Below are 27,442 nucleotides of genomic sequence, written 5' to 3' on the forward strand. Positions count from 1 at the left end.
AGGATTATTCAAATTTTAACCTTGCAGCCTCGACTGAATGCATTGTGTTTAGCCAGTGAACCGATGTATGGAAAATGGCGAATGGGCTTTCTGGTGCAAGTTTGGAACCCGCCGCATTGAAAATTTAGAAAATCATTCAAGCTCATAATTACGCAGAAAACGAAATGAAGTCATTCAATAACACTAGAATAGTTTGCAAGTTCTTTAATTGAAAATTAAAGAGAAGAGAATCGCGAAAATATTTACAGGTGTGCCTTCAATGCAGTCAGAATACAGGTAATTTGAAGAGAAAAAATAATGAAAATTAAGAGGCTATGCAGCTAACTATATAAAGTAGATATCTCTATCTTAGTAAGCACTAGTATTAGTGAGAAATTCAATGTAAGAATATTAAAAACCTCTGGGCTGTATCTCTGTATTCATATATTTACATCGTTTAATCGTCTCGCACTTTGCCAGCTCAGAGTTAAATTAGAACAGGCATTTTCGATTCACTCAAACCCTAAAAACAAGATTATTGCTTTGTGTTGAATAAAAAATAAAGTTTTATGTACAAGTAAGTACTATGAACAAACTCGAGGTTTTACTAAGAGCTTTTCTGGCTCTTCTTGGTGGTAGTTTTCTTTGTCTTGGCGGGTTTTGGTTCGGCAGTTTTTTTAGGTTTGCTCTTTGGAGTTTTTACAGTTTTTCCACTTGCCGTCTTTTTCACAGTTTTCTTTGCCTTTTCAGCACTAGAACCGACTTTCTTTATGGACTTCTTGGTCGTTTTCTTAGGACTTTTAGAAGTTTCTTTACTCGATTCTTTCTTGGATTTGGTTGTCTTTGCTTTCGTTGACTTTTTGGAATCAGTTTTTTTACTTCCCTCCTTCGATGACTTCGCTTTCTTGTTTTTCTCGCTCTTACCACTGTCTGCCTTTGGTACGGTTTTCTTTGCTTTTTTAGGCTTGGAAACTTTCTCCGCATCGCTACTACTGGGGTCTTCATTCTCCTTTCCTTCGTTGGACTTCTTCTGTTTCAACTTCATTTTCTCTGCTTTGAGTTTCAATTTCTTGGCTTTTTCTTCTTCTTTCTTCACTGCTTGAGAGAGCTTAAACGAACCACTTGCTCCTTTACCTTTCGTTTGGACAAGTCTTTCACTCAAAACTCCCTTTCTCAGAGCAAGTTTCACATGGCTTTCAGCCAAGTCTCCAACAGGAAAGTTAGCCACAATATATTTTACCACAGCTTGCCTAGAAGAGCCACTTCTCTCGTTCAAAACTTTAAGTGCTTCTTCTACCATAGAGCTGTATTTAGGGTGGGCTGGCTTTGAAGCTTTGATACTGGCAACATTCGCAGACATTTGCGCCATAACTGCCATCTTTCAACTTTAAGGAACGAGGTATTGATCAGTTTCTCGAGTGAAATATCTAGAGCTGAGCGTACAATGCCTAGAATTGGATATCTCCAATATAGTGTTGCCTTGAATTTATAGTCCATGGTAGAAACGTATTTCGTAATTTCACGGAATTCCAGTGTGATCACGTGTGAGCTTCAAAAACCGTGGTCCAACCTTGCATTATAAAAGTACAATGGCTATGACTGATCTCAAAGACATGATTATATTCATGTGCGTTAAATGTCCCGTTTTGGTATGCGGCTTTTGTATAGGCCTCCCGCAATTTGACGAAATTTTAATTTATCAGTCCTTTGGGGATATATCGAAATGCACAATCGGTGTTAATCAAAACAAGTCAAAAAGAATGGTAATTGTTCGTGCATTTTGAACGCATGCGTTCATACAGGGGCTGAATTCATGCGAATCAATCACCGCTGCAGCAGCTTTCCAAGTGTAACTAAACTTTTCTCCCACAAACAACTATGAAAGTACGCAAACATTTGAAACAATTTATAATTAATTTTCCGTGAGTTGGGTATCGAATATTCTTAGATACTAGGCAATTTGTTGATCTTGTGGGACATAGCAACGGTAACTAGGGGCTTGGAGTCGGAACCACCCTGCATATCCAGAAAAACCACGCTGTTGATTGAAGGAATAAGTACAACAAATGAATAAAGGGAAATTTTAACAGTACAAAAAAAAGTTTGCAACCGGACGTTTGTTGGAAGTTTGTTCTTCATGGACTACTTCAACGATATAGCGGCCATCTTGGATCGCGAGTCATTAATATGGTAAATCTTGATGACATTTTGTTTTTATATCACCTGTTAATATTACAGCAAAAGATGGCATATCGATTACCTTTACCCTTGAAAGAAAGAAAAACACAAATGTCTTTAACGTTTTGCTCCTTGAATGTCCCATAATGCCTTGCGATTCAAGATGGCCGCTGTATCGTTGAAAAAGTCTATTTCAAGAAAATTTTCAAGGGGATTATATACGTTCTGACACATGCATGAGGCATTCATATTATCATGTAACATTTCTATAGTGATTCCTAATTACTAAAATGTGAGAGTACAGGCTTAATATATGGGTGGTATGGGTGGTGCCTCTCACCACTGTGGTTCAGGTTTGAGCCATGCCTCAAATTGGATCATGTGTGAGTTAAGTGTTGTATATTGTGAATATGTAATGTAGTGGTTGTGCATGTGGAGTAGACTTCATGGTAGAACCACATAAAGGGAGTGATGGTTTGAAAATATGGTGTGTTTTTTTTTTAATATAAGGAACATTCCTAGTCTTTATATAAGGCTTTACTTGTGCATTAAGAAATAAAATCTATGGGAAACCAATTACAAAAAAATTTTGTATTTTGCATTTTTTACTACATTTTACTACCAATGTTTTCCTAAATACTGCTTGTGGCCAACTGTTTGGATGAAATTTTCATCCATGAGAAAATGGATGACATGTTGGTTGCAACAAAGACAAAAGCATGTCTGTAATCCTAAGATTCAACTACATTTACTATACCTGTGAAAGACAGGACCTATATGTTTTAGCTTTACATGTGCTCTGGGCCTGATGTTAAGTGCCTTATATGAAAATTCACAACATACTCTGCATTGGTTCTCTGGACGGATATTGCAAAAGGGTCATGTGGGTGAAAAGTAAATGCCACAAGTCGGCGTGCAGTGGGTGGGGTGGGCCTGCCTAAGAAACCAGCATGAATCTTGAACTTTAGAAGACCAGAATCCCTTGAATAAAACCTAGAAGAAAACAATATTGAGATACACTAAGACATTAAGATAATGTTAAAATGAAGGAAGGAAAGAAGGAAAGACGGAAGGAAGGAATGAAGGAAAGAACTACTATTTTGAAGGCTACTGGTATTAGTTGCAAAGTAGGGATAGGGTAGGGAGGGGAGGGGGTCTACCAAAAATTTGTTATTTTAAAATGTGAAACCCAACCAGCTCACCCTCCCCTTCTCCCCCTATAACATATCTTTGTCAATGTCGTAGAAGTGTAAGGATATAAAAAATGATTGCCTTACCTAATGGGATGGTCTCCACAAGCCTTTGGCCTTTCCATGACCGAAACCCACTTATCATCATAGCTAAAGAGGGATAGATCCAAGTATGGGCTACTGCTGTATGACTGAGAACTGATTGGCAGCTGAGCTAGAAGGCGTTTGACTGCTTCAGTGTGCCCACCATATTTTGCATTGATAATAGTGTGTTTAAATCGTCGCTGAATCTGACGTGCATATATGTTACTTGATGCAGAACATGTAAATTGAGCAGGAGAATGTAGTATTGCATTACGAAAAGAATCACAAAACTGTTCAAATAACTCCAAGAGCTTTTCAGAGGTGTTTTCAAAGATGGCTAGCACTTGTGTTGATTCCATATTGTAGAGTACAAAGAATGATGGTTGAGAATTGGGGTCTGCAACTCTCAAAGTGACAACATCCTCACTTGCATACTTTATAAGTACAGTTGTTTCATCTAGTAACTGCATTTTCCACATGCGCAACAAGCGAAACTGCTCAAAGTGCTGGAAAAACCTGCGCATTGATTCAGGCGAGCCCTCCCTTTTGGCGCACCAATACAAATGTGCCATAAGTCTGTGCTTTAAACCATTAATGCATGTTTCTCTATACGGCCTTGGAGGATGGCCATTTTCTGTCTCAGTACTCAATGAGGCTGCCAAAATAAGTTCATCATCTTCCTGGCAAAATCTACCAATTGATCTGACCTCTATGAATTTCCCGTCTCTAGTAACCTGGAAAATGTGAATAGTTTGCTGTTGCACTGACAATATGGCCAGTAAGTCTCGGTACAAATATAGACCCTGATTGTGACTAAGAAAGATTTTATCACACTTAAACGATCTTGAATCACTCAAACAACCATTACAAAGATCTACAATATGGATCGTGTAATCTTCTAATGGGGATCTCGGATTCGGTGACACTGATTCATTGTTGCGGTAAATGTCAAAGAAATAAGGATGAGGGTCCTCTGGGACATACGACGCAGATCCCACTATGACGTAACGCCCGTCATCTGTGAATAAACTGCATTCTCTATTCAAGTGTTCGCCATTCGAAGCTACTGTCACTACAGCAGTCTGTTTGAAGAATTTCCCAAAAAGCTGTCTTCTAGCAGCGGCAGGATCGCTGTCTTCTCTGGCAAGACCATGAAGCAATTCCTCTGCGGCGCTAGGTCCTTGAAACTCGTAAACTTCAATGGAACTCTGATCTAATGAAAAAGCTACAAAGTATCGTCCATCGGGAGAAAATTTTCTCAAAAAGCAAGGAGGTTTCTCCACGTTTACGATGGTAAAATTCGGAAATAAATTTTGTGTGAACCCGCGTCCCCGGTGCCAGTGGCAGCCGGGCCTTGGAATATGAGTTTCTCTTTGCTTCAGTTTCCATACAATGTTTTGGTTAATAACCCTCCTGGGTTTAAAATGCATCTCACCTTCGTCATAGTTATTCATTTGTTCGCATTAACGTTATAAAGCTTTGAACTCCTGCAGACATCTTTCAAACGCGGCCGCCATTTTGATACATACGGGACATCAGAAGAGAAGAATGGCCGTTAGAAGAATGGGTCGAGAGCTGAGGTGGCCTTTCTTGGCTTTTCTTTCCTTTAGTAACAACATGGGTAAGAATTACCTTCAATTTATTCCCCTTTTTATGAAGATATAACACCGCGATCTCTCTGATATTAACAAATATTATCATCAACAGCTATTCCTACCGCTGCGTCGTTTCTCTTTGCCTCTACCCTCACGGTTGTTATCTTTGCGGCGATGCAAATGTTCAAGAACAACTTGGCTTCGAGCGAATGGATGACCATTTTGGGAGGATTTGCTGGCTCACAACTTTTTGTTTTTCTTCTTACTGTATCCTTTTAAGTCGCTGTCTGACAGAAACTCATAATCCATGTTTATTTGGAGGTAGTTTACAGCGCTGAAATATATTGCCATTATTATTATTATTATATTTATGAATTATCTTCACAGTCAGACAAAGGGCTCTTAGTATAAATATTGATATTTTTTGCCTTTTTGTTACCTAATCTTTCTCTTCTTTCAACTTTAAAATAAATTGAAACTTAGAAGAGAAATATGGTGTAGTGACAGAGTTACAAGTAAGATAAGAGTTGCAGTATAGTAGCTCATTCTTTTTTGTGTGTGTGCAAAATTTCCTTAACTTTCAAAAAGGCTGTGGGAAATCTTGAAACTTGCTTCTTTGGTAAAAACTTTCAAACTAAACTTTTCCCAGAAGGTAAGAAAAAAACATTATGATGGAAAATAACTTATTGATTTCAATAAATTGCCAGCTGAATTTTGCATTCTGATTGGTTGTTGACCATGGTTAAATAGCTAGAGTATACAATGTATACCCCCTCCCCCCAATACAACATGAACAATCCTTTGTGTGAAGGGTTGTAAATAATGATAAAACCATTGATATTAATTTTACAGTTCTGGCCTGTCTTGGAGTGGCTATGTTTGCTTCAGGTCTTGTTCATAGGGTCTGTGTAACGACATGGTGAGTTTATTAGTTTGAAATATTAATAATAAAAGCTTGTTGGAGTTCCTGGGAGTACCAGTCCATGTATACATGTATTCTCAATAATTAGGATCCTAACATCATAATCAGGGCTTAAAATAACCACCTTTCATCAGACAGTGTCTGGCCAGAATATTGGAACTTGTCTGGTAAGGTCTAACCAGAAACCAGGTACTGTATGAGCAAACTAAGACTAAAAATGTAGCCAGTCATCTCGACTGGTGACTGACTGCTGGCCATTATTTTAAGCCTTGATAATAGATTCAAGCTGAGACTGGTACGATTGTAAAATGATATCAACATCACATTTGAAAACCTAAAACATGGAATATATATTGGGTGTATTGGGGAAAATTTATAGGCAAAACAGAACAAAGAAATATTGGCTTTTATAAACTTTATACACTCTTCATTGCTTTGTGCTGATAGAGACAATAGTCACAACATGGAAATCGGGTAATACATTGTTGTCCATCAGAGTATGTAAAGGTACCGAACAATTTATTTGATTGGTGGGTAGTCTATTGCCCAATTTCCCTGTCACTACTGTTGTTTCTATCAGAATGTAGCAATGAAAACAGTGATACATGAGGTCTGTTTGTACAGTAAAATAATGATGGATACTTTATAGGGGTTTCACAGAAGTAGTCTTGTGGGGCAAAAGTATTGAAATTTTCTTCTTTGGGAAATAAAATTTCGTATCATGCAAAGAGGCTGCATTGTTTTCCCCCTCAAAACAGCTGCCATTAAATTCCTTTAGCTTCAGAGATAGAACATGAAGCCTAAAAGTTCTTATTTTTTTATGCATTTAGAAGCTTTACCCTTTACTAAAGGATGAAATGCTCACATGAACCACTTTCTTTTGGTCCTTTTTAGCTTTCTTTTTTCCATTGGATTGTTATACTACTTGAATAGGATTTCTGCAGCAACCCATACACCTGTTATGATCAAGCCAACTCAGCCTGTCTCCAAGGGAAAGAAAAGCCACTAAACTGGAAGTCCAAAATCTACATTTATTACTTGTAAACCATCAGATTTATTCTTATTGGAATTTAAATTAAATCTTTTCAAAAAACGGCTGTTTTTGTATCTTTTTTTAATTTATTTTTTCTTGAATGTCATGGCCAATTTTTTGGTTATATAAATGTGTAAAGCCCTGTTTACACTAGCGATTTAAGCGGCAATTTTTGCTGCAATTGTTTTTACAATTTTGTCCATGATAAATAATGGTAAAGAATTTACTTGTAAAGTTTTTTCAGGATACCAAGATTTTCCTAGACGAATGTGTCTTTTGAAGGATGAGACAAAAGATTTCATATTTCCAAAAATTGCCACAAAAATTGCAGCAAAAAATCGCAAGTGTAAACGGGGCTTATAAATACTGTAAGTTGCATGTTGCATTATGGATGCAAAGGATCAATACACAATATGTAAACTGGATATCCATTTGTCGTAAGAGTTTCCACTTTTCCTTCCACAAAATTTCTACAACAAAAGAAAAAGAGGAAACCTTGCAGAGAAAAGTAGTTAAATATTACCAGTTGAACCTCTTAAAGTTGGGAATCTTGTAGTTTCACAAGGGCTTCAACTGTAGGTAGGAGGAACAACAAACAAACTTTCATTAACATTATTAATCCACTGGATAAAAGCAGGGATACTTTGGTGTTTAAAAAGCGAGGTCAATGCAAACCTGCTAACTTCATCAATTGTTGTCTCTCAGCTGTATTTTCTTGAAGTGCCTCCTCCATTAGCTGGAAGTACCTGTTCAATAAACCATTATATAAAATACATTACTCTCCTCATAGTTAATAGAGAGGAATGGTTATGGAACCTATTGTTATAGGTCTTTGTTCACTCTTTTCAAGCATGACAGTGCACAAAATACTTAAATAATACAAAAACGACATTCTGCCGTGCTCCCTTGGATAGTTTGCAAGCAGGTTTCTCATTTCCAACTTTTTATGCCTTTACATAGGGCCTCCGAGATTTCGCAACACTCATGGCTAAACTCTACAGACCCCAAGAATATGTCTCTCGTTCTGTAACCAGTGACTATAGGCTCTAAGTAAATCAAAAATACCTCAGTTTTGCCAGTTTGCTGCCTAGTGCTGCAAAAGGATCCTCTTTATCTGGTGTATCCTTCATTGTGGTTGTAGCATCCTCCAGTGGACCCTCTTCTGTATCAGATTTTTCAGAGTCTGACATTTCAGCTAAAGTTGGCATGATTTCCGGCCTAGGCATGTCCTCTTGATAAAGACTGTATCCAACACTACTGGATCGCCTACAAAGACAATCCCCATTGAGGCTCAACGCATCCCCACTTCATGTTTGTAATGAGAGATGAGGCGGTAAGCCGTGTGGGATGGGCTCGGAAATCATATGAGAACATGCGTAAGACAGGCCGAAACAGCTGTCCACGGTTTCTAGTTGATCTGGCTGATTTTTTACGCGACTTGAAGTTGTGAATGGCCCATTGGCACTCATCTTCAGTCGTTTCATACCACGCTCGTAATTTACCTATTGCGCATGTTTTCATGTATGCAAGTGCGTGGAAGCATTTTGTAATGAAGGTATTAGTACCAACATTTTATAAAATGTCATTTTTCTACGCGCAAACTGACTGCAGTGCAATAGTATACAGAATAGGGGTTCTGCAACGGGCGGATCAGCCCAAGAGATGACGTCATCGCACTAGGAGTAGTAACGTCAGAGCCTAAAGAGTGACTTCATAAAATTTAAGAACCAATCAGAAGCCATTCCGATAACGATAGCATCTCCGGAGCGATCTTCCAGACCCTCCCCCCCCCTCCCCCTCCGGAGAGATCAAATCTATTTTTAGAACAGCCCAAAGGGTGATGTCATAGGATGTGGGAACTCCCCGATCTCCCCGAACCCCTCCAGATAGCTGGATAGGTCTTATCTATTTTTAGTTCAGTTATCTATTTTTAGTTCATTTGTGGTTCAGTTTTTCCTTTTTCGAACTTCAGGCTTTATTTGAGATACTTGATCTTAGTAATGATGAAAAGGTAAATTATGATCTTACTTGATCTTAGTGCAAGCTACAACAATAACATATTGTGTTTCGAGACACAGCTAGCATATATGTATACACCTAATTTAAAAAATAGGCAGTCAAAGCCTGCATGTGGCTACTGCCATTTTAAACATCATGAAGATTTCATGAATGGTGACGTCATATGTCACATGATTGAAAGATGTGTCAGCAGTTTTGAGCAAAGTATGTCTGTCCAATTTTGACTCACATTGATCACATATTCATAGAGCAGTTACAGTTTATAATGTGGTCACGTGACTGGCGACGTCATGTCATATGATTGGCACCTGTGTGTAACCAATGTCCTGCAATGTATGTCTGTCCAGGTTTGAATGACATTGGTCAAATATTTGTAGAGTTATTACAGTTTTTATGTAGTCACGTCACAACAACGATCTGATTGGCTCCGAACAATTTCCGAAAGTATATATTCTCGACTTTCACATCCCCATAATACTTTGCGTGTTTGGGGGGTTCTCAGAGGGTAAAAACCCACTTATTTTGCTGAAGGCTGATCAGACAATGTTAACAATACCATGTTTGGTATCCAAAAATAAAATGAAGAAGTAAAAAACAGAAAAAGATAGAAGCTTGAAGACGTGTAAGGTAAATGCTAAACATTTTTTTGTAAGTCAATACATTTTCTGTAAGGCCAAAACTCTTGATGATCTGTACACGCAAAAATAACTTGGAATAAACTAATAATCAGTAATGTACAGATAAAAGCAAGTATAGTATAAATTCATTTAAGAAACTTTTCAATTTGGGACAGTTTTTTGATTGGTTACATCCCAAAGACGCAAATCATTATAGGGATGTGAAAGTATAGAATCGGACTAAAATCTGTATTCGATTTGGGCTTCCTTTGGTGTTTCACTCACGCACTCAGCACGATGACATTATGGCTACGCTTCTATCGAAGCAGTAGCCACAAAAACGCCAGTAGCCACAAAGCTAAGACCGAAGGGGAGCATGGGAAGACAAACAATTATGCTAATTTCATGCGTATTGCAGTTTTTCCTTCCTGTGCACATTTTATGCATCATGGCTTCGGCATGTTGTTAATCTAGGTCGACTGACTTTGCTCTACTGTGCATTTTTACATGTCTATATGCAAATGTAATTCGTCCCATTACGGAGTACCCAAAACCCTTTAGTCGGTCTTAGCTTCGATGATATGACTTTCTCAAACCCGACTACGCTTTTTCAATTAGGTGTATATAAGGAACAGTATCTATTGTACATGCCTGGTTCTTTTGTTATGCATTCAGTGTTTGTTAAATGGCTGAAAGTTCGAAGATTGTGATTCCACCAAGGAACGTTTCATAGATGTTGGAGAGTTTAAAGCCCGCTTGATTCCCAATTTCCCTGAAATCCTTTTCTGACTCGCTTCTTGTTTTGTAAACGCCGTTCAAGAAGTTGGACGTTAGAACTGCGTGAACGCCATGTTGAATCCCATTAATCCCAACGTTCTTATGCAAGACACCCGCGTCGTTCACACAAAGTGTCAAGACAAGAACTTTCCCTCCTTCATGTAGAACAGAACGGCAGTTTCGTATAATCTGGATCTTTTCCTGAACACTGAAAATGACTAAGGTATTCTTGAAAACGATCGCGTCAACGTGAAAATCTTTGGGATAAGGCTCAAAGAAATTGTGCTTGAGGAACTTGATACGGTTCTCTGGGAGTCCAAGCTGGTGGTATTCCTGAAGTGCAGTGTCTACCACGGCAGGTAGGTCTGCAACAAACCCCTGGATGTCCTGGCAATCAGGCTGCTTAAGAATAGAGGCAAGAAACGAGCCAGTTGAACCTCCTGCGTCTAGTAATCTTTTACAAGTGGACCATGGATAGACGTTATATACGGTTGGTATTCCTTTGACTTCTGGTAAAAGAAGGAGTTTTACCCGCATGGCTTGTCCTTTGTTGAAGTAGTCAGCGAACTCTCGCCTTCTCTCGTCGCTTCCAATCATCACGGTCGACGAACCTCTGAACTGCTTGGACTTGTCGTATGGAGAGTCATCAATCTGATTCATGTATTCATAGAAATCTTTCATTCCGTGCGCAAGGAAGAAAGCTGACTGGTTGGACCTTACGGCTTCTGGCAAGGATAGCAAGCCCATCAAATACTCCTCACTAGAATAGCTGCTTAAGAAGTGTCCAAAACTTGGTCCCTGGTCCATCCTTAGGAGCTCCATTGCTCTGTTCTTGGCAAAGTGTCTGTTTTCAAGTTCTTTGCCTATTCCCCATTGAGCGAGTAAGCGCATGATCAAGTAAATTTTCTCAGAAGAAGAACATCCTGTTTTAGCAGCTATGTCCTCGATGCTCACAGACGGCTTGTCGGTGTTGCAGAGTAGGTCAGGAATCTTGAAGCCCACTACAAGGCTCAAGCATCGGTTCAACCATACACCATGAAACGTGGACAAGATGAAATTCTCTTCTTGGCCAATCGCAGGTTCTGCCATGTTTAGCTGTTAACTATGAGCGTGGAAATGTTCGAAAACCGCGTGGTTAAACAATTGATTGTTTGAAGTTAGGCTCCAGTGGTCATCGTTTGTAGATTTAAGCCAATAGCGTCACTCGAGTAGATAATATGATGACACCGACCTTTGTGTGACCGACGCGGGTATCTTATATCGAATATATAAGAACGTTGGGATTAATGGGATTCAACATGACGTCTCCGCATTTCTTACTTCCAACTTCTTGAACGGCGTTTACAAAACAAGAAGAGAGTCAGAAAAGGATTTCAAGGAAATTGGGAATCAAGCGGGCTTTAAACTCTCCAACATCTATGAAACGTTCCTTGGTGGAATCACAATCTTCGAACTTTCAGCCATTTAACAAACACTGAATGCATAACAAAAGAACTAGGCATTTAGATTAGGTCGAATCATTCGGATGAGTGTTTTTCTTAAATGAATGAATGATTACAAAAATGTAAAATATAAATATAGCTGTACAAATATTATAAAACACTTTGATTGAAAAGACACCTATTTATCATAAGTTTCCACTTTTCCTTCCACAAAATTTCTACAACAAAAGAAAAAGAGGAAACCTTGCAGAGAAAAGTAGTTAAATATTACCAGTTGAACCTCTTAAAGTTGGGAATCTTGTAGTTTCACAAGGGCTTCAACTGTAGGTAGGAGGAACAACAAACAAACTTTCATTAACATTATTAATCCACTGGATAAAAGCAGGGATACTTTGGTGTTTAAAAAGCGAGGTCAATGCAAACCTGCTAACTTCATCAATTGTTGTCTCTCAGCTGTATTTTCTTGAAGTGCCTCCATTAGCTGGAAGTACCTGTTCAATAAACCATTATATAAAATACATTACTCTCCTCATAGTTAATAGAGAGGAATGGTTATGGAACCTATTGTTATAGGTCTTTGTTCACTATTCTTAATGATCGGAATGATATGCACGGTGGAATTTGAGTAATAAATCCAAAACAATAAATGTTAATGGACATGTTCACGTAGATTACGTAATATCTTAGCCATAAATACGGCTGTTACGCAGAGGTATTGCATTCTTGCTCAGTTTTACCAGCGGTAAAAGACGAAGCGGCCCACCCGCCCCCCCTTCGATTCGCGTGGGTCGTTGCCGTCCCCTAAGCCAAGCCGTGCCAGCTTGACTTAGGCCGCTGAATCGAGATTTTTTCCCATACTTAATTCAACTGGGCATGAATGCGAGCATTATGAAATAGATTACTTTTTTCAAGCGTGACAGTGCACAAAATACTTAAAGATTTATAAGAGATAATTGAATATTCCTTACAACAATCCCATAGACAAAGTTTATGTTTACTTATTTTGCAATTTCGGATGAGCATAAATCAAACATTGTTCACGATTAAGACCGGTTTAACATCAAAAGCGAACAAAGACCTGATAACAATAGGTTTCATAACCATTCCCCTCTATTAACTATGGTCTCCTTGACATACATTCTGTGTGCTATTCATAAACCTTATCCTAAAGTTCCCTTGTACCTCGTGACATTTATTACAATCTATCTAATATTAGTACATGATGCTACTAAGAATTCAAAGCCATGTTAGATCTATTTAAAATGTTATGTGAGCCAACATAAAAGATCTTGGAAGTTTACATTGAGTTAATGGTATCACCTGAACAGGGAACTCCTTGACCAGAGGGTCTCAACAGGGTTGTTCTCCATGAGGTCAAGATTTGCAGCTACTGTAGCATTCCAGTCTATGATCAAGTATTCCATGTAATCAGAAGACAAATAAGTTCAATTTGCAGTAGTGAATCTAGGGGGTTCATTCAAAGTCCCAAACTGCAATCAAACCCCTTAAATGACGACTACAAACCCTCTTATTAATCAATATAATTTATCTCATTTTTTATACACTTTACCAATTTATATTACAGTCTTTTCTTTAAAGTTGGCCCATGTCAAATCTACAGAACCCCCTGAGCTAAGCGGATGGGAACATTAAGTTTCCCATAAGTATGCATGTAGTGGTCGTTGCCATGGCTACATATATAATGTGGGTGTGGCAGGAGATAAAAAACGGATTCTAACTCACCATCAGAAATTTCATTGAAGTCATCCTGCACACAAGTGAATGTTTTGATATCCTGAAGTGTCTGACTACCCCGTGACTCTCTAAAATGATAATGATTGATATTAGCGGGGCTCTTCTGCGCCTACGTAATAAATGGTGAGCGGAAAGACAAAGCAAAGAGCAAAATGGCGAGAGAGAAAAACAAGATGGCGGACGTTTAATCAAAATTCCTCCATCATATCGTCAAAAACGACATTCTGCCGTGCTCCCTTGGATAGTTTGCAAGCAGGTTTCTCATTTCCAACTTTTTATGCCTTTACATAGGGCCTCCGAGATTTCGCAACACTCATGGCTAAACTCTACAGACCCCAAGAATATGTCTCTCGTTCTGTAACCAGTGACTATAGGCTCTAAGTAAATCAAAAATACCTCAGTTTTGCCAGTTTGCTGCCTAGTGCTGCAAAAGGATCCTCTTTATCTGGTGTATCCTTCATTGTGGTTGTAGCATCCTCCGGTGGACCCTCTTCTGTATCAGATTTTTCAGAGTCTGACATTTCAGCTAAAGTTGGCATGATTTCCGGCCTAGGCATGTCCTCTTGATAAAGACTGTATCCAACACTACTGGATCGCCTACAAAGACAATCCCCATTGAGGCTCAACGTATCCCCACTTCATGTATGTAACGAGAGATGAGGCGGTAAGCCGTGTGGGATGGGCTCGGAAATCATATGAGAACATGCGTAAGACAGGTCCGAAACAGCTGTCCACGGTTTCTAGTTGATCTGGCTGATTTTTTACGCGACTTGAAGTTGTGAATGGCCCATTGGCACTCATCTTCAGTCGTTTCATACCACGCTCGTAATTTACCTATTGCGCATGTTTTCATGTATGCAAGTGCGTGGAAGCATTTTGTAATGAAGGTATTAGTACCAACATTTTATAAAATGTCATTTTTCTACGCGCAAACTGACTGCAGTGCAGTAGTATACAGAATAGGGGTTCTGCAACGGGCGGATCAGCCCAAGAGATGACGTCATCGCACTAGGAGTAGTAACGTCAGGGCCTAAAGCGTGACTTCATAAAATTTAAGAACCAATCAGAAGCCATTCCGATAACGATAGCATCTCCGGAGCGATCTTCCAGACCCCCTCCGCATAGATCAAATCCATTTTTAGAACAGCCCAAAGGGTGATGTCATAGGATGTGGGAACTCCCCGATCTCCCCGAACCCCTCCAGATAGCTGGATAGGTCTTATCTATTTTTAGATGGAGTGTGTAGTTAATTATGATTTTCTCAAGTGGCTTTTCTTAAACTTTGCATTACGTTTCGCGGTTTGTGGTTCAGTTTTTCCTTTTTCGAACTTCAGGCTTTATTTGAGATACTTGATCTTAGTAATGATGAAAAGGTAAATTATGATCTTACTTGATCTTAGTGCAAGCTACAACAATAACATATTGTGTTTCGAGACACAGCTAGCATATATGTATACACCTAATTTAAAAAATAGGCAGTCAAAGCCTGCATGTGGCTACTGCCATTTTAAACATCATGAAGATTTCATGAATGGTGACGTCATATGTCACATGATTGAAAGATGTGTCAGCAGTTTTGAGCAAAGTATGTCTGTCCAAGTTAGACTCACATTGATCACATATTTGTAGAGTTATCACAGTTTTAATGTAGTCACGTGATTGATGACGTCATGTCACATGATTGGCACCTGTGTGTAAGCAGTGTCCGGCAATGCATGTCTGTCCAAGTTTGACTGACAGTGGTCAAATATTTGTAGAGTTATCACAGTTTTAATGTAATCACGTGATTGATGACGTCATGTCACATGATTGGCACCTGTGTGTAAGCAGTGTCCGGCAATGCATGTCTGTCCAAGTTTGACTGACAGTGGTCAAATATTTGTAGAGTTATCACAGTTTTAATGTAATCACGTGATTGATGACGTCATGTCACATGATTGGCACCTGTGTGTAAGCAGTGTCCGGCAATGCATGTCTGTCCAAGTTTGACTGACAGTGGTCAAATATTTGTAGAGTTATCACAGTTTTAATGTAATCACGTGATTGATGACGTCATATGTCATATGATTGGCACCTGTGTGTAAGCAATGTCCAGCAATGTATGTTTGTCCAAGTTTGACTGACAGTGGTCAAATATTTGTAGAGTTATCACAGTTTTAATGTAATCACGTGATTGATGACGTCATATGTCATATGATTGGCACCTGTGCGTAAGCAATGTCCAGCAATGTATGTATGTCCAAGTTTGACTGACAGTGGTCAAATATTTGTAGAGTTATCACAGTTTTAATGTAATCACGTGATTGATGACGTCATATGTCATATGATTGGCACCTGTGTGTAAGCAATGTCCAGCAATGTATGTTTGTCCAAGTTTGACTGACAGTGGTCAAATATTTGTAGAGTTATCACAGTTTTAATGTAATCACGTGATTGATGACGTCATATGTCATATGATTGGCACCTGTGTGTAAGCAATGTCCAGCAATGTATGTTTGTCCAGGTTTGACTGACAGTGGTCAAATATTTGTAGAGTTATCACAGTTTTAATGTAATCACGTGATTGATGACGTCATATGTCACATGATTGGCACCTGTGTGTAAGCAATGTCCGGCAATGTATGTCTGTCCAGGTTTGAATGACATTGGTGAAATATTTGTAGAGTTATTACAGTTTTTATGTAATCACGTCACAACAACGATCTGATTTACTCCAAACGATATCCGAAAGCATATCGGACTAAAATCGGTATTCGATTTGGGCTTCCTTTGATGTTTCACTCACGCACTCAACAAGATGACATTATGGCTACGCTTCTATCGAAGCAGTAGCCACAAAAACGCCAGTAGCCACAAAGCTAAGACCGAAGGGGAGCATGGGAAGACAAACAATTATGCTAATTTCATGCGTATTGCAGTGTTTTCTTCCTGTGCACATTTTATGCATCATGGCTTTGGCATGTTGTTAATCTAGGTCGACTGACTTTGCTCTACTGTGCATTTTTACATGTCTATATGCAAATGTAATTCGTCCCATTACGGAGTACCCAAAACCCTTTAGTCGGTCTTAGCTTCGATGATATGACTTTCTCAAACCCGACTACGTTTTTTCAATTAGGTGTATATAAACAATATTAAAAGAATCTTGTATATAAGGAACAGTATCTATTGTACATGCCTGGTTCTTTTGTTATGCATTCAGTGTTTGTTAAATGGCTGAAAGTTCGAAGATTGTGATTCCACCAAGGAACGTTTCATAGATGTTGGAGAGTTTAAAGCCCGCTTGATTCCCAATTTCCTTGAAATCCTTTTCTGACTCGCTTCTTGTTTTGTAAACGCCGTTCAAGAAGTTGGACGTTAGAACTGCGTGGACGCCATGTTGAATCCCATTAATCCAAACGTTCTTATGCAAGACACCCGCGTCGTTCACACAAAGTGTCAAGACAAGAACTTTCCCTCCTTCATGTAGAACAGAACGGCAGTTTCGTATAATCTGGATCTTTTCCTGAACACTGAAAATGACTAAGGTATTCTTGAAAACGATCGCGTCAACGTGAAAATCTTTGGGATAAGGCTCAAAGAAATTGTGCTTGAGGAACTTGATACGGTTCTCTGGGAGTCCAAGCTGGTGGTATTCCTGAAGTGCAGTGTCTACCACGGCAGGTAGGTCTGCAACAAACCCCTGGATGTCCTGGCAATCAGGCTGCTTAAGAATAGAGGCAAGAAACGAGCCAGTTGAACCTCCTGCGTCTAGTAATCTTTTACAAGTGGACCATGGATAGACGTTATATACGGTTGGTATTCCTTTGACTTCTGGTAAAAGAAGGAGTTTTACCCGCATGGCTTGTCCTTTGTTGAAGTAGTCAGCGAACTCTCGCCTTCTCTCGTCGCTTCCAATCATCACGGTCGACGAACCTCTGAACTGCTTGGACTTGTCGTATGGAGAGTCATCAATCTGATTCATGTATTCATAGAAATCTTTCATTCCGTGCGCAAGGAAGAAAGCTGACTGGTTGGACCTTACGGCTTCTGGCAAGGATAGCAAGCCCATCAAATACTCCTCACTAGAATAGCTGCTTAAGAAGTGTCCAAAACTTGGTCCCTGGTCCATCCTTAGGAGCTCCATTGCTCTGTTCTTGGCAAAGTGTCTGTTTTCAAGTTCTTTGCCTATTCCCCATTGAGCGAGTAAGCGCATGATCAAGTAAATTTTCTCAGAAGAAGAACATCCTGTTTTAGCAGCTATGTCCTCGATGCTCACAGACGGCTTGTCGGTGTTGCAGAGTAGGTCAGGAATCTTGAAGCCCACTACAAGGCTCAAGCATCGGTTCAACCATACACCATGAAACGTGGACAAGATGAAATTCTCTTCTTGGCCAATCGCAGGTTCTGCCATGTTTAGCTGTTAACTACGAGTTAAGTCGAAAAGATAAGGTGACAAAAAAAATTGAGTGTGGAAATGTTCGAAAACCGCGTGGTTAAACAATTGATTGTTTAAAATTTGGCTCCAGACACCGTCACGTCCAGTGGTCATCGTTTGTAGATTTAAGCCAATAGCGTCACTCGAGTAGATAATGATGACACCGACCTTTGTGTGACCGACGCTGGTATCTTGAATAAGAATTCAGTTACATTGTATTCAGTTACAACGAGATTACCTAAACTTGGAAAGATGGGAGTCAGATTGGAAAATGGAGTTTAATACCTCAAAGTGTAACGTTATAAGGGTTACCAGAAGGCTGAATCCAGACGTATTTGATTATAAACTTAGAGGGAAAGCCTTGGATTCTGTAAGTTCTGCTAAGTATCTTGGTGTTCATCTGGCTGAGGATCTTCGTTGGAACGAACACACCAGAAATATCTCAAAAAAAGCCAATAAAACACTTGGCTTTCTTAAGCGTAACTTAAGACATTGTCCATCCAGTACCAAGGAAACAGCATACAAGGCTTTAGTACGTCCTATTTTGGAATATTGCTCATCTGTCTGGGACCCGTATACAGTAAAAAATATTCGCATGGTTGAAATGGTTCAGAGGAGAGCTGCACGCTGGGTCCTGAACGCTTTGATCGTAAGGACAGTGTAACTGAAATGCTTTCAGTACTGAAGTGGAAGACGCTAGAAAGCAGACGAAGGATAGCACGACTATCTTTGATTTACAAGATACGAAATAAGCTGGTTTCTCAAGATGATGTTAGAATTAAGCCATTTGGTCATTCCTATTCTACCCGTTTCAACAAGGAGTACGTGTATACTCAGCCTATGGCCACAAAGGATTATTACAAGTACTCATTCTACCCAAGAACACTTTCAGAATGGAACCAACTCCCAAAGGAAGCAGCACTAGCAACCTCACTTGCAGCATTTAAGAATGCAATAGATATTTATAAGATATTTATTAACTTGTTGGACAATTACTATTTATTATTATTTATTCTATTTATTAATATGTTAATTATTTAATCATTTTAATAATTATTTAGCGTGGTCTAAAGTGCTCAGTATTGAGCGAATGACCTAATTGGTTGGTAAATGTAAGAACGTTGTGATTAATGGGATTCAACATGGCGTCTACGCAGTTCTAACGTCCAAATTCTTGAACGGCGTTTACAAAACAAGAAGAGAGTCAGAAAAGGATTTCAAGGAAATTGGGAATCAAGCGGGCTTTAAACTCTCCAACATCTATGAAACGTTCCTTGGTGGAATCACAATCTTCGAACTTTCAGCTATTTAACAAACACTGAATGCATAACAAAAAAACTGGGCATTTAGATTAGGTCGAATCATTCGGATGAGTGTTTTTCTTAAATGAATGAATGAATGAATGAATGAATGAATGAATGAATGAATGAATGAATGAATGGATGGATGGATGGATGGATGAATGAATGAATGAATGGATGGATGGATGGATGAATGAATGAAGGAATGAAGGAATGAATGAATGAATGAATGAATGAATGAATGAATGAATGAGTGAATCTTTATTAAGGCAAATTCAACAAACGTGAAATTGTTACAAAAATGTAAAATATAAATATAGCTATGTACAAATATTATAAAACACTTTGATTGAAAAGACACCTATTTATCATAGTTAATTATGAAGAAATTTTTAAATCAGTCTCTTAATAGCCTGCGTAGCCAGGCGTTCCTCGCTTGTGGGTCCCAAGCCTCCCCAAACCCCACGAGGAACGCCTGGCTAGACAGGCTAATCTCTTAAAGGACGGTTTCTGATAGGTGGTAGCATGTCCTTGAGAACGTGTTTTTCGTTAGTACTGATTTCTTTGAACAGCTTGTTATCATGTTGACATTTAAATTCTGAGATGGTAATCTTTCTGTTGGTGTATCTAAATTTAGCTGCTCGTCTGAAAAACCTGTCAATTCGTTCATGATCTTTATCTTGTGACGCTGCCCCCCCAGACTTGTATTCCGTATGTAAAAAGTGATACAATCAGTGAATCGAATAGTTGTGATAGTTGCTTAGGGGGGTATCCGTAGGCTTTACAGTTCCTGATAATATATAGTCGACTAGAAGTTCTAGATAGCAAATTATCGATGTGAATGTTCCACGATGTTGACTTGCTCTGGAAGGTTATACCAAGTAGTCTAAGAGATTCTTTCCTTTTGATGTCTTGAAGTGGTTGCGGCATAGGCTTTAATGTGTTGCCGTGAATGACCATCGGCTCATTTGGTTATTTTTTGCCCAGCTTGCGATGTTATATAGTTCAGAAAGAGCAGAATCTTCATCATTTTTAACAGGGGCAGTCACTGTGATATTGTCAGCATACTTTACTAGCAAGTTGTTTCTTGGGCCAGCTGTACAGATGTCATTAACCATCAACGAGAAGAGGGTTGGTCCTAGGACCGTACTCTGAGGTACACCTCTGTTTACGTACACATAGTTGGTTGTAAGTCCGTCAACCACAACCCTCTGCTTACGATTGCTCAAGAAACTTATAACCAAGTTGATGATATATGGGTTGAGGTTAGTAGATTTGAGCTTTTCGATGACAGGATATTCTTGTGAGGAACAGTGTCAAACGCTTTGCTAAAATCAAATGACAAAACTCGTACGTGGTCCGCCTCTCCGTCTGATGCTTTGAGCCAGTAGTGTTGAGATCTTAGGCAATAGGGCCATAGTAGTATTACGTCCTTCCTTGAATGCAAAGGTCATTTCGATGACTCCATACGCTGAATGAGCACTAAATTCGCTTTTGGATAAAACCCTTTGGAGTTGTATTTACGAAAATGATAGTATAAGTGAGAAAGCAAGATGGGTTAGATGAAACCAGAATATGTTGCGATCCGAAAATAGTTTTATTAACTGGATAAGCGAAAAGGAAAATCAGGTAGAGCTGAAATTTCTTTTAAAATATACATATATATTTTGATATTATCCACATCCCACATATATAGCTCCCACATCCTATGACATCACCCTTTAGGCTATTCTAAAAATAGATATGATCTATCCGGAGGGTGGAGGGGGGGTCTGTCGGGAAGACTAAAAATAGATATGACCTATCCAGCTATCTGGAGGGGTTCGGGGAGATCGGGGAGTTCCCACATCCTATGACATCACCCTTTGGGCTGTTCTAAAAATAGATTTGATCTATCCGGAGGGGAGGGGGGGAGGGGAGGGTCTGGAGGATCGCTCCGGAGATGCTATCGTTATCAGAATGGCTTATTGGTTCTTAAATCCTATGAAGTCACGCTTTAGGCTCTGACGTCACTACTCCTAGTGCGATGAAGTCATCTCTAGGGCTGATCCGCGATCCGCCCTGATCGCGCCCGTTGCAGAACCCCTATTCTATAATAGCATGTGCACGCACTCCAATGTAAGATCAGCAGAAGCCCCCAAACATCTCTGCGCATGACCTTTCCCACACTTAAGTCTCGAGTTTTCAGATAGGTAATAGATCAAAAACGAGTGCGAGTGTTTGATCAGGGCATCCAAACACCGAGAAAAAGATGAAAGCACGAGGCCGTATCTCAAACTCAGTAATAATTCATTTGATCTTGAATTTTCTGAGACTAAAAAAGTGAACAGTGTTTTGATCAGTGCCTTGATCCGTTTTTGATCAAGTATCAAGGTGCGTGCACGTGACTACAATGCAAAGTCGCCATTGGTCATTGACCGCATGAATTATTAATGAGTTTTCAGACCTTGATCTTGCGTGAAGCTTGTCTTGTCTTTCAAGTTCCTCTGTCAAGTGCTGTCTCATCTGTTCGGCTTCTATCGCTTGAGTCTGTTCTTTGATCTGCTTGTTGAAATCGTCTCGGATATTTTGAAAGTTCATAACTATTTTCAACGTAGAAATGTTTGTAAATTAGGCTGGTCTTCAGGCAATTTTATGATATCAAATCTAGAGCGTGTTCCTGAGCGCGTCCAATAAATCAAAGATGCAAAAACTATGGATAGAATTTCTGAGAACGCAAACTTTAAACATTTTTAGTTGTGGACAAACGCCTCCAAATCCACGTTGACACTTGTTGCCACTTTGACATGTGTCACCTTTGTTTTCTTCTCTCCCCTCCCATCCCCCGTCCCCCCCCCCCCCCCCCCCCCCCCAACACACGTATGCGCGCGCATACTATGACTGGCTACGTACCCATAATTCCTGCAAAGATATTTTTGAAGATAAAAGCACCGATACAAATCCAAAGGATTACATAAATCTTGGTTGTGATGTCATCAGCTACCTTCACAAGGTCATTCAGTATTTCATACCAATGGTCGAGGGTAAAGAGCTGGAAAAGCGTGATCAAGGCATTTCCAAGTGTGCTAAAAGATGATTAACGGGAAAGAAAATCAATGAAAATTGGAAATTACTAATCTATATATATGGCCCCATCAAGGGAAAATTCCCCTAATAGTAGTCAAGCAACATATTTTCTTCAAAAGTTGTGGATAAAAATTATCAATTTTATTCAACATCAAAATTTCTCAACTGCAAGTGGCTCCCAGGCTAAAACTTTTCACTAACTGGTTTTCATGATCATAATTGAGTCACATTATCTTCAACAAATATTCAGACTTTTTCAAAAATTGGGGCGTTTTCATCCAAGTTGTCCTATAAGACAAGATAAGATGACGAAGCAAGCTGAACAAATTTAAGGACGAGAGGAAGCGTACCTAAAACTGTTTTTGTACTTGAGATCCGTTCGGTTCGACTTGGTATATGTATCAAATATGACGGTACCAGCCACGGCAAAGATGTACATGAATGTTATCAGCAAAATCATGATGAAAGCCATAGACTGCAAAAAGAGAGAAAATATATGCTCCAAACTTGCGATGCATTCGTGTAGTAAGTTTTTTACATCGTATACTATAATCTCACCTTGAAAGCTTTAAGGATAGTTAACACGATGATCCTGAGCTGCGCAAACCGTGAAACCTGGAAATAACTTCACTATAAAGTCAAAAAGTCCCGCAAAAAGTCCTAGATACAGAATAGGTTGCTATCAATAGACGTCACTTCCGGAAATAGCTGCGTTTTTAATGGCTTGTAGAATCTTGGAGGTTGTTTTGATCTCTTGTTTTCTGGTTTTATGTCGTAGAAATAGTCAAATACAATAGTTCGAGGACTTATTTTGCCATTTTTTGACCTAACACCCGCTAGTTTGCCCCTCAGTCAACCGCTTGTTTGCCCTTCAGTTAACTCCAAAAAAGTCACGTGATTGATAGTAAGCAATTAGAATGGTGTAACTTCAATATTAATGTTACTACACCTTTTGCCATTCATTAACAGAAAATGTACATTCATTTGTGCCAATAGTTGTATCAATAACGTGTAATGTACTTTCATCAACACCACAAGTAACATCATTAGCGCGGATCAACTTTCAATAACGACAATTGAATATGCGTGTACATTCATAGGCAGCAATGGACAATCAATAGCGCGTTTGTTCATTCATATGCGCGGAATGTATTTTCTTGTGCGCGAAATTCAACTTCAATAACACCAAATGACAGACAATTGCATTTATGGACAATCATTTACCCAAAAGTGAAAATTCATTAGTGCTATTAACATAATCATTGACAATCTATAACGCGCTTGGACAATCATGAGGGTCAACGTTATATTCTATAGCGTGGTTCGACAAACATTTGCATGATTCGAATGAACAATAAGAGAAATAAAACAATCATTAGCGATTTTTTAAAAAACTATTTTAGCCTTCAATTTCTTCGCCATTTATACATCGTGGCAAATACGTTTGCATATATCTGAACCACTGATCACATTTAGCGATAGTGATGGTTGCCACATTTCTCTGGAACCCTTCCATTAGCAACTGCTTTCTGTAGAGACCTAGAGCAATCCCTTGTCGTCTTGCCTCAGCCCAATAGTTCGTATGTTGTTGGAACTCTGGACGGCTGATGTCGGCTTTAATTGCTGCTTTAAGTGAGCTAATTGCTATTCTCCTACGCAGCCGCTATTATGGAGGCAGTTTCCTGAGTTTTTTATATGTATTAAAGTGATTAAAAAAAAAAACGCTAATGATTGTTTTATTTCTCTTATTGTTTATTCGAATCATGCAAATGTTTGTCGAACCACGCTATAGAATATAACGTTGACCCTCATGATTGTCCAAACGCGTTATAGATTGTCAATGGTTATGCTAATAGCACTAATGAATTTTCACTTTTGGGTAAATGATTGTCCATAAATGCTATTGTTTGTCATTTGGTGTTATTGAAGTTGAATTTCGCGCACAAGAAAATACATTCCGCGCATATGAATGTACAAACGCGCTATTGATTGTCCATTGATGCCTATGAATGTACACGCATATTCAATTGTCGTTATTGAAAGTTGATCCGCCCTAATGATGTTACTTGTGGTGTTGATGAAAGTACATTACACGTTATTGATACAACTATTGGCACAAATGAATGTACATTTTCTGTTAATGAATGGCAAAAGGTGTACTATAAAATCGGAAAAATTTAAAAAGGAACCCACCCGCTTGTGTGTGCGTGGTTTGATACTGCATATGCATAGTGTTTGTGTGGACCGCGAACAGTGCGTTAATCGCGCTTACAATTAATAAGTATTGTCAAGAGAATATGAAGTATTTCGTATTCTCTTGGTATTGTACTTTACCATTTTTAAGGATCTGAGTATTCTAAAAACCCTTAGGTTTTCTGCGATGACTGCCACTTCCCGATCAGTTGAAGTAGGGCCTGAAGAAATTTTCATGACTTCTGGAACAACAGACTAAGAACGGAAGATCATTGCATGGTCTGTCTTATATAGGCGGAAGTCAAAGTTGTTATGAATTCATGACAAGAAGTTTGGACTAGCATTTCGTAAAGGTTTTTAAACTAATATATTTATATAGAAAATGCATTTTCGGCCTACGGATGAATTGCACTCGAGCGTTGGAGGCCTGGACTCGGTTGTACGAAGCCTGGATAGCGCGATCCAACGGATAAATCTTATCCAGTGGATAAATTTATTGGATAACAGCATCGACTTATCCACTGGATAAGGATTTATCCGCCGGATATATAGCGCTATCCATGCAGGCTTCGTACAACCAGGGACCATGCGTGTTTTCGACGCTCTCTCCACCCGGATATATAAATGGTTGGGGCATTAAGGCATGCAACGGCTTTGAGGTATATATCGCAATTTATAGGACGTTTTGAAGGTTTAAAGCCGCCTCCTATGACATCACACTCATTAACATATATTATTGGATGTATAAACCTTGATATGTCTAAGATGCATCACTCAAATCCTATAAAAATATTCTACCATTTAACTATTCAATTCATGTAGAATCAATGCTGAAAATATTGATTTAGGTGTCATAGGCACTTTAACCGTGATTGGGGCAGACGTTACTTGCACTTACCATTATTGTGACAAGAAAGTCAAAGATATTCCATCCATTTTTCCAGAAGCTCCAGAACCCATCAATCCACTTGACAAGAATCTCGAGCACGAAGACAGTGAGAACGCAGTAATCCAACACATTTAATGTGACTTTGAGGTTGTCTAAAGATTGGTCCTTGATTTGGGATATTTCTGAAGTGCAATCAAAGTTATTTTATGGTTATAACAATCGCGAATTATTCGTACGGGATTGACTAAAATGTTGGTAAATATTTGCTGAATAGACTCCCGTTAGAATAACAATTGCGAATAATTCTTACGGGAGTGAAAAATGTTGGTAATCAGTTCGCTAAACCGACTCCGGTATTTTAATGATGTGAATAATTGGTACGGGATTGACTAAAATGTTGGTAAATATTTGCTGGACCGACTCCCGTACGATTAACAATCGCGAATAATTCGTACGGGAGTGACTGAGACTACACGAAAAAATTCTAAGTGTCGCAAAAGTATAAAGTTAATTGCTCGCTACTGAGTACAGTCTCGTCAAATACGTTTGAATCAAAATAACATCACCGACATGAATCGGCTAACTGGTCTAAATAAAAATATCGTTATTAGGCTGGAAAAGAATACAGAGTTCGCGAGAAAATCGACGAATTAGAGAGTTTTAGATTTACGTTCACGGCAAACGTGAAACGTCAGTTGACCAGTAAAAAATTCTTTTAAATTACTGAAAAAGAATCGCAAAAAAGTCCAAGTAGTAGAAAAACAAAAGAGTATTTGCGCTTGGTGAGAAGGTTTGTAAAAGGTAAAGTAAAATACAGGAAAACTATGAAAATGTGGTCACGTTTGCCGTTTGCGGGGAGAAAAAAAAGTCAATCTAAAACTCTCTAATTTTTGAAAGTCGACGTACGGGTGACGTACGAAGAGCCACTCCGATTTACTACAATTTTTCTTAGTTTTTCTCTTCTCTTTTCAATTCTTTCTTTTTCTTTCTATTTTTTAACACCCGCTATTCTCTTTAGAAACGTTATTTTACCCTTAATATAATGAGTCGAGCTGACTGACCTGCTTGGATGCCTAAAATTACTGAGTTAGCAATTATCAATATCATGATGAAATTCTGTACTTTCGGGTCTGAAAATCAACAAAAAACCATAAACTATAACATTTTAGTACATCTAAGTAATCATTAGCACAGAAATGAAAATTTTCAGAGCTTATAAAAGACTACTTACTGACAACGACCGTGTGTGCCCATGGTCCAAGTGGTATGCTGTTTTTGTTTTTCACTCGGTTTAGTCTGCGATCGTGAAATCTTTGCTCATCTTTTTTGGTATATAACTGAAACTTTATAAGGCCTTGTGGGTTATCCTTCAGCAATGAACCCATAACTTTGTCATCTAAACATTAATAGTGGGCAAAGATGGAGGAACGTTTTAAATTACTGACAGAAATCAAAGAGAATGAATATATAAGTTAATAGAAAAATGGCATCACAGCGGTAAGTTGGCTAGCCATCAATGCGGATTTAAACAATGCATTAAAAGCGTTTGGACTCAATTGCAGTTAACAATTCTTTTAAAGATTTAAAATATAAATAACGACTTACCAAGAATTTCATTGGAGTAATGTTTTGGTTGGTCATGGCCTCCCTTGTCCAACATCATATCAAGTAGTTGGAAATCCTCGATTAATTTAGACCGGAAAATCTCCGCTCTGGGAGACAACTCCTCGGAAAACTCTTCGTTCATTTTTATGTTTTGCCTTTTGTATAATATATGACAAAACCTTCAAAAAATAGGTCTTAAATGGCTTATACAAGCCAAAGTTAAATATTATAAAAACAGATCATTTCAAAATGGCCGCCACAAAATGAACCTATCAAAAGATGATGGTCACGTGATACAATTTGTCCAATAAAATCTCGAGTACAACAGGATTGCAGCATTTGAAAGAGCTGCTACTTGAAAAGCTTTTTTAAAATATGGC

At 38.8% G+C, this 27,442-nt stretch overlaps 5 protein-coding genes across 5 annotated transcripts; 1 reads left to right on the plus strand and 4 right to left on the minus strand.

The window, feature by feature from the left end:
- Window positions 1-440: 440 nt before the first annotated feature.
- On the minus strand, window positions 441-1,397 carry LOC116306125 (uncharacterized). The gene has a single exon (XM_031716170.1). The coding sequence runs from the start codon at window positions 1,355-1,357 to the stop codon at window positions 587-589; it is 771 nt and encodes a 256-aa protein (XP_031572030.1). The 5' UTR covers window positions 1,358-1,397; the 3' UTR covers window positions 441-586.
- Window positions 1,398-2,733: 1,336 nt separating this feature from the next.
- LOC116306123 (DET1 homolog) lies at window positions 2,734-4,948 on the minus strand. Its single transcript, XM_031716168.2, has 2 exons — window positions 3,435-4,948; window positions 2,734-3,150 (listed from the first exon to the last, which is right to left on the minus strand). Exons 1-2 carry the CDS (start codon window positions 4,883-4,885, stop codon window positions 2,946-2,948), a joined length of 1,656 nt encoding a protein of 551 aa, XP_031572028.1. The 5' UTR covers window positions 4,886-4,948; the 3' UTR covers window positions 2,734-2,945.
- Window positions 4,949-5,004: 56 nt separating this feature from the next.
- LOC116306124 (dolichyl-diphosphooligosaccharide--protein glycosyltransferase subunit KCP2) lies at window positions 5,005-7,043 on the plus strand. The gene is made up of 5 exons (XM_031716169.2): window positions 5,005-5,052; window positions 5,139-5,293; window positions 5,615-5,678; window positions 5,879-5,945; window positions 6,843-7,043. The coding sequence occupies exons 1-5, from the start codon at window positions 5,049-5,051 to the stop codon at window positions 6,955-6,957; spliced, it is 405 nt and encodes a 134-aa protein (XP_031572029.1). The 5' UTR covers window positions 5,005-5,048; the 3' UTR covers window positions 6,958-7,043.
- On the minus strand, window positions 6,897-8,751 carry LOC148913924 (uncharacterized). The gene is made up of 3 exons (XM_089037239.1): window positions 8,047-8,751; window positions 7,657-7,727; window positions 6,897-7,451 (listed from the first exon to the last, which is right to left on the minus strand). Exons 1-3 carry the CDS (start codon window positions 8,205-8,207, stop codon window positions 7,339-7,341), a joined length of 345 nt encoding a protein of 114 aa, XP_088893365.1. The 5' UTR covers window positions 8,208-8,751; the 3' UTR covers window positions 6,897-7,338.
- LOC116306098 (cation channel sperm-associated protein 2) lies at window positions 8,134-27,216 on the minus strand. The gene is made up of 15 exons (XM_089037232.1): window positions 27,063-27,216; window positions 26,689-26,853; window positions 26,519-26,587; window positions 25,467-25,639; window positions 24,710-24,823; window positions 22,934-22,990; window positions 22,726-22,850; window positions 22,202-22,374; window positions 21,756-21,891; window positions 13,988-14,188; window positions 13,580-13,659; window positions 13,157-13,241; window positions 12,260-12,327; window positions 12,108-12,157; window positions 8,134-8,247 (listed from the first exon to the last, which is right to left on the minus strand). Exons 1-14 carry the CDS (start codon window positions 27,202-27,204, stop codon window positions 12,120-12,122), a joined length of 1,626 nt encoding a protein of 541 aa, XP_088893358.1. The 5' UTR covers window positions 27,205-27,216; the 3' UTR covers window positions 8,134-8,247; window positions 12,108-12,119.
- Window positions 27,217-27,442: the final 226 nt, after the last annotated feature.

This window comes from Actinia tenebrosa, unplaced genomic scaffold (assembly GCF_029948245.1).
Source record: "Actinia tenebrosa isolate PJP-AT-01 unplaced genomic scaffold, QUT_ActTen_1.0 PGA_scaffold0__85_contigs__length_37466705, whole genome shotgun sequence".
In the NCBI taxonomy this organism is placed as follows: Eukaryota; Metazoa; Cnidaria; class Anthozoa; order Actiniaria; family Actiniidae; genus Actinia; species Actinia tenebrosa.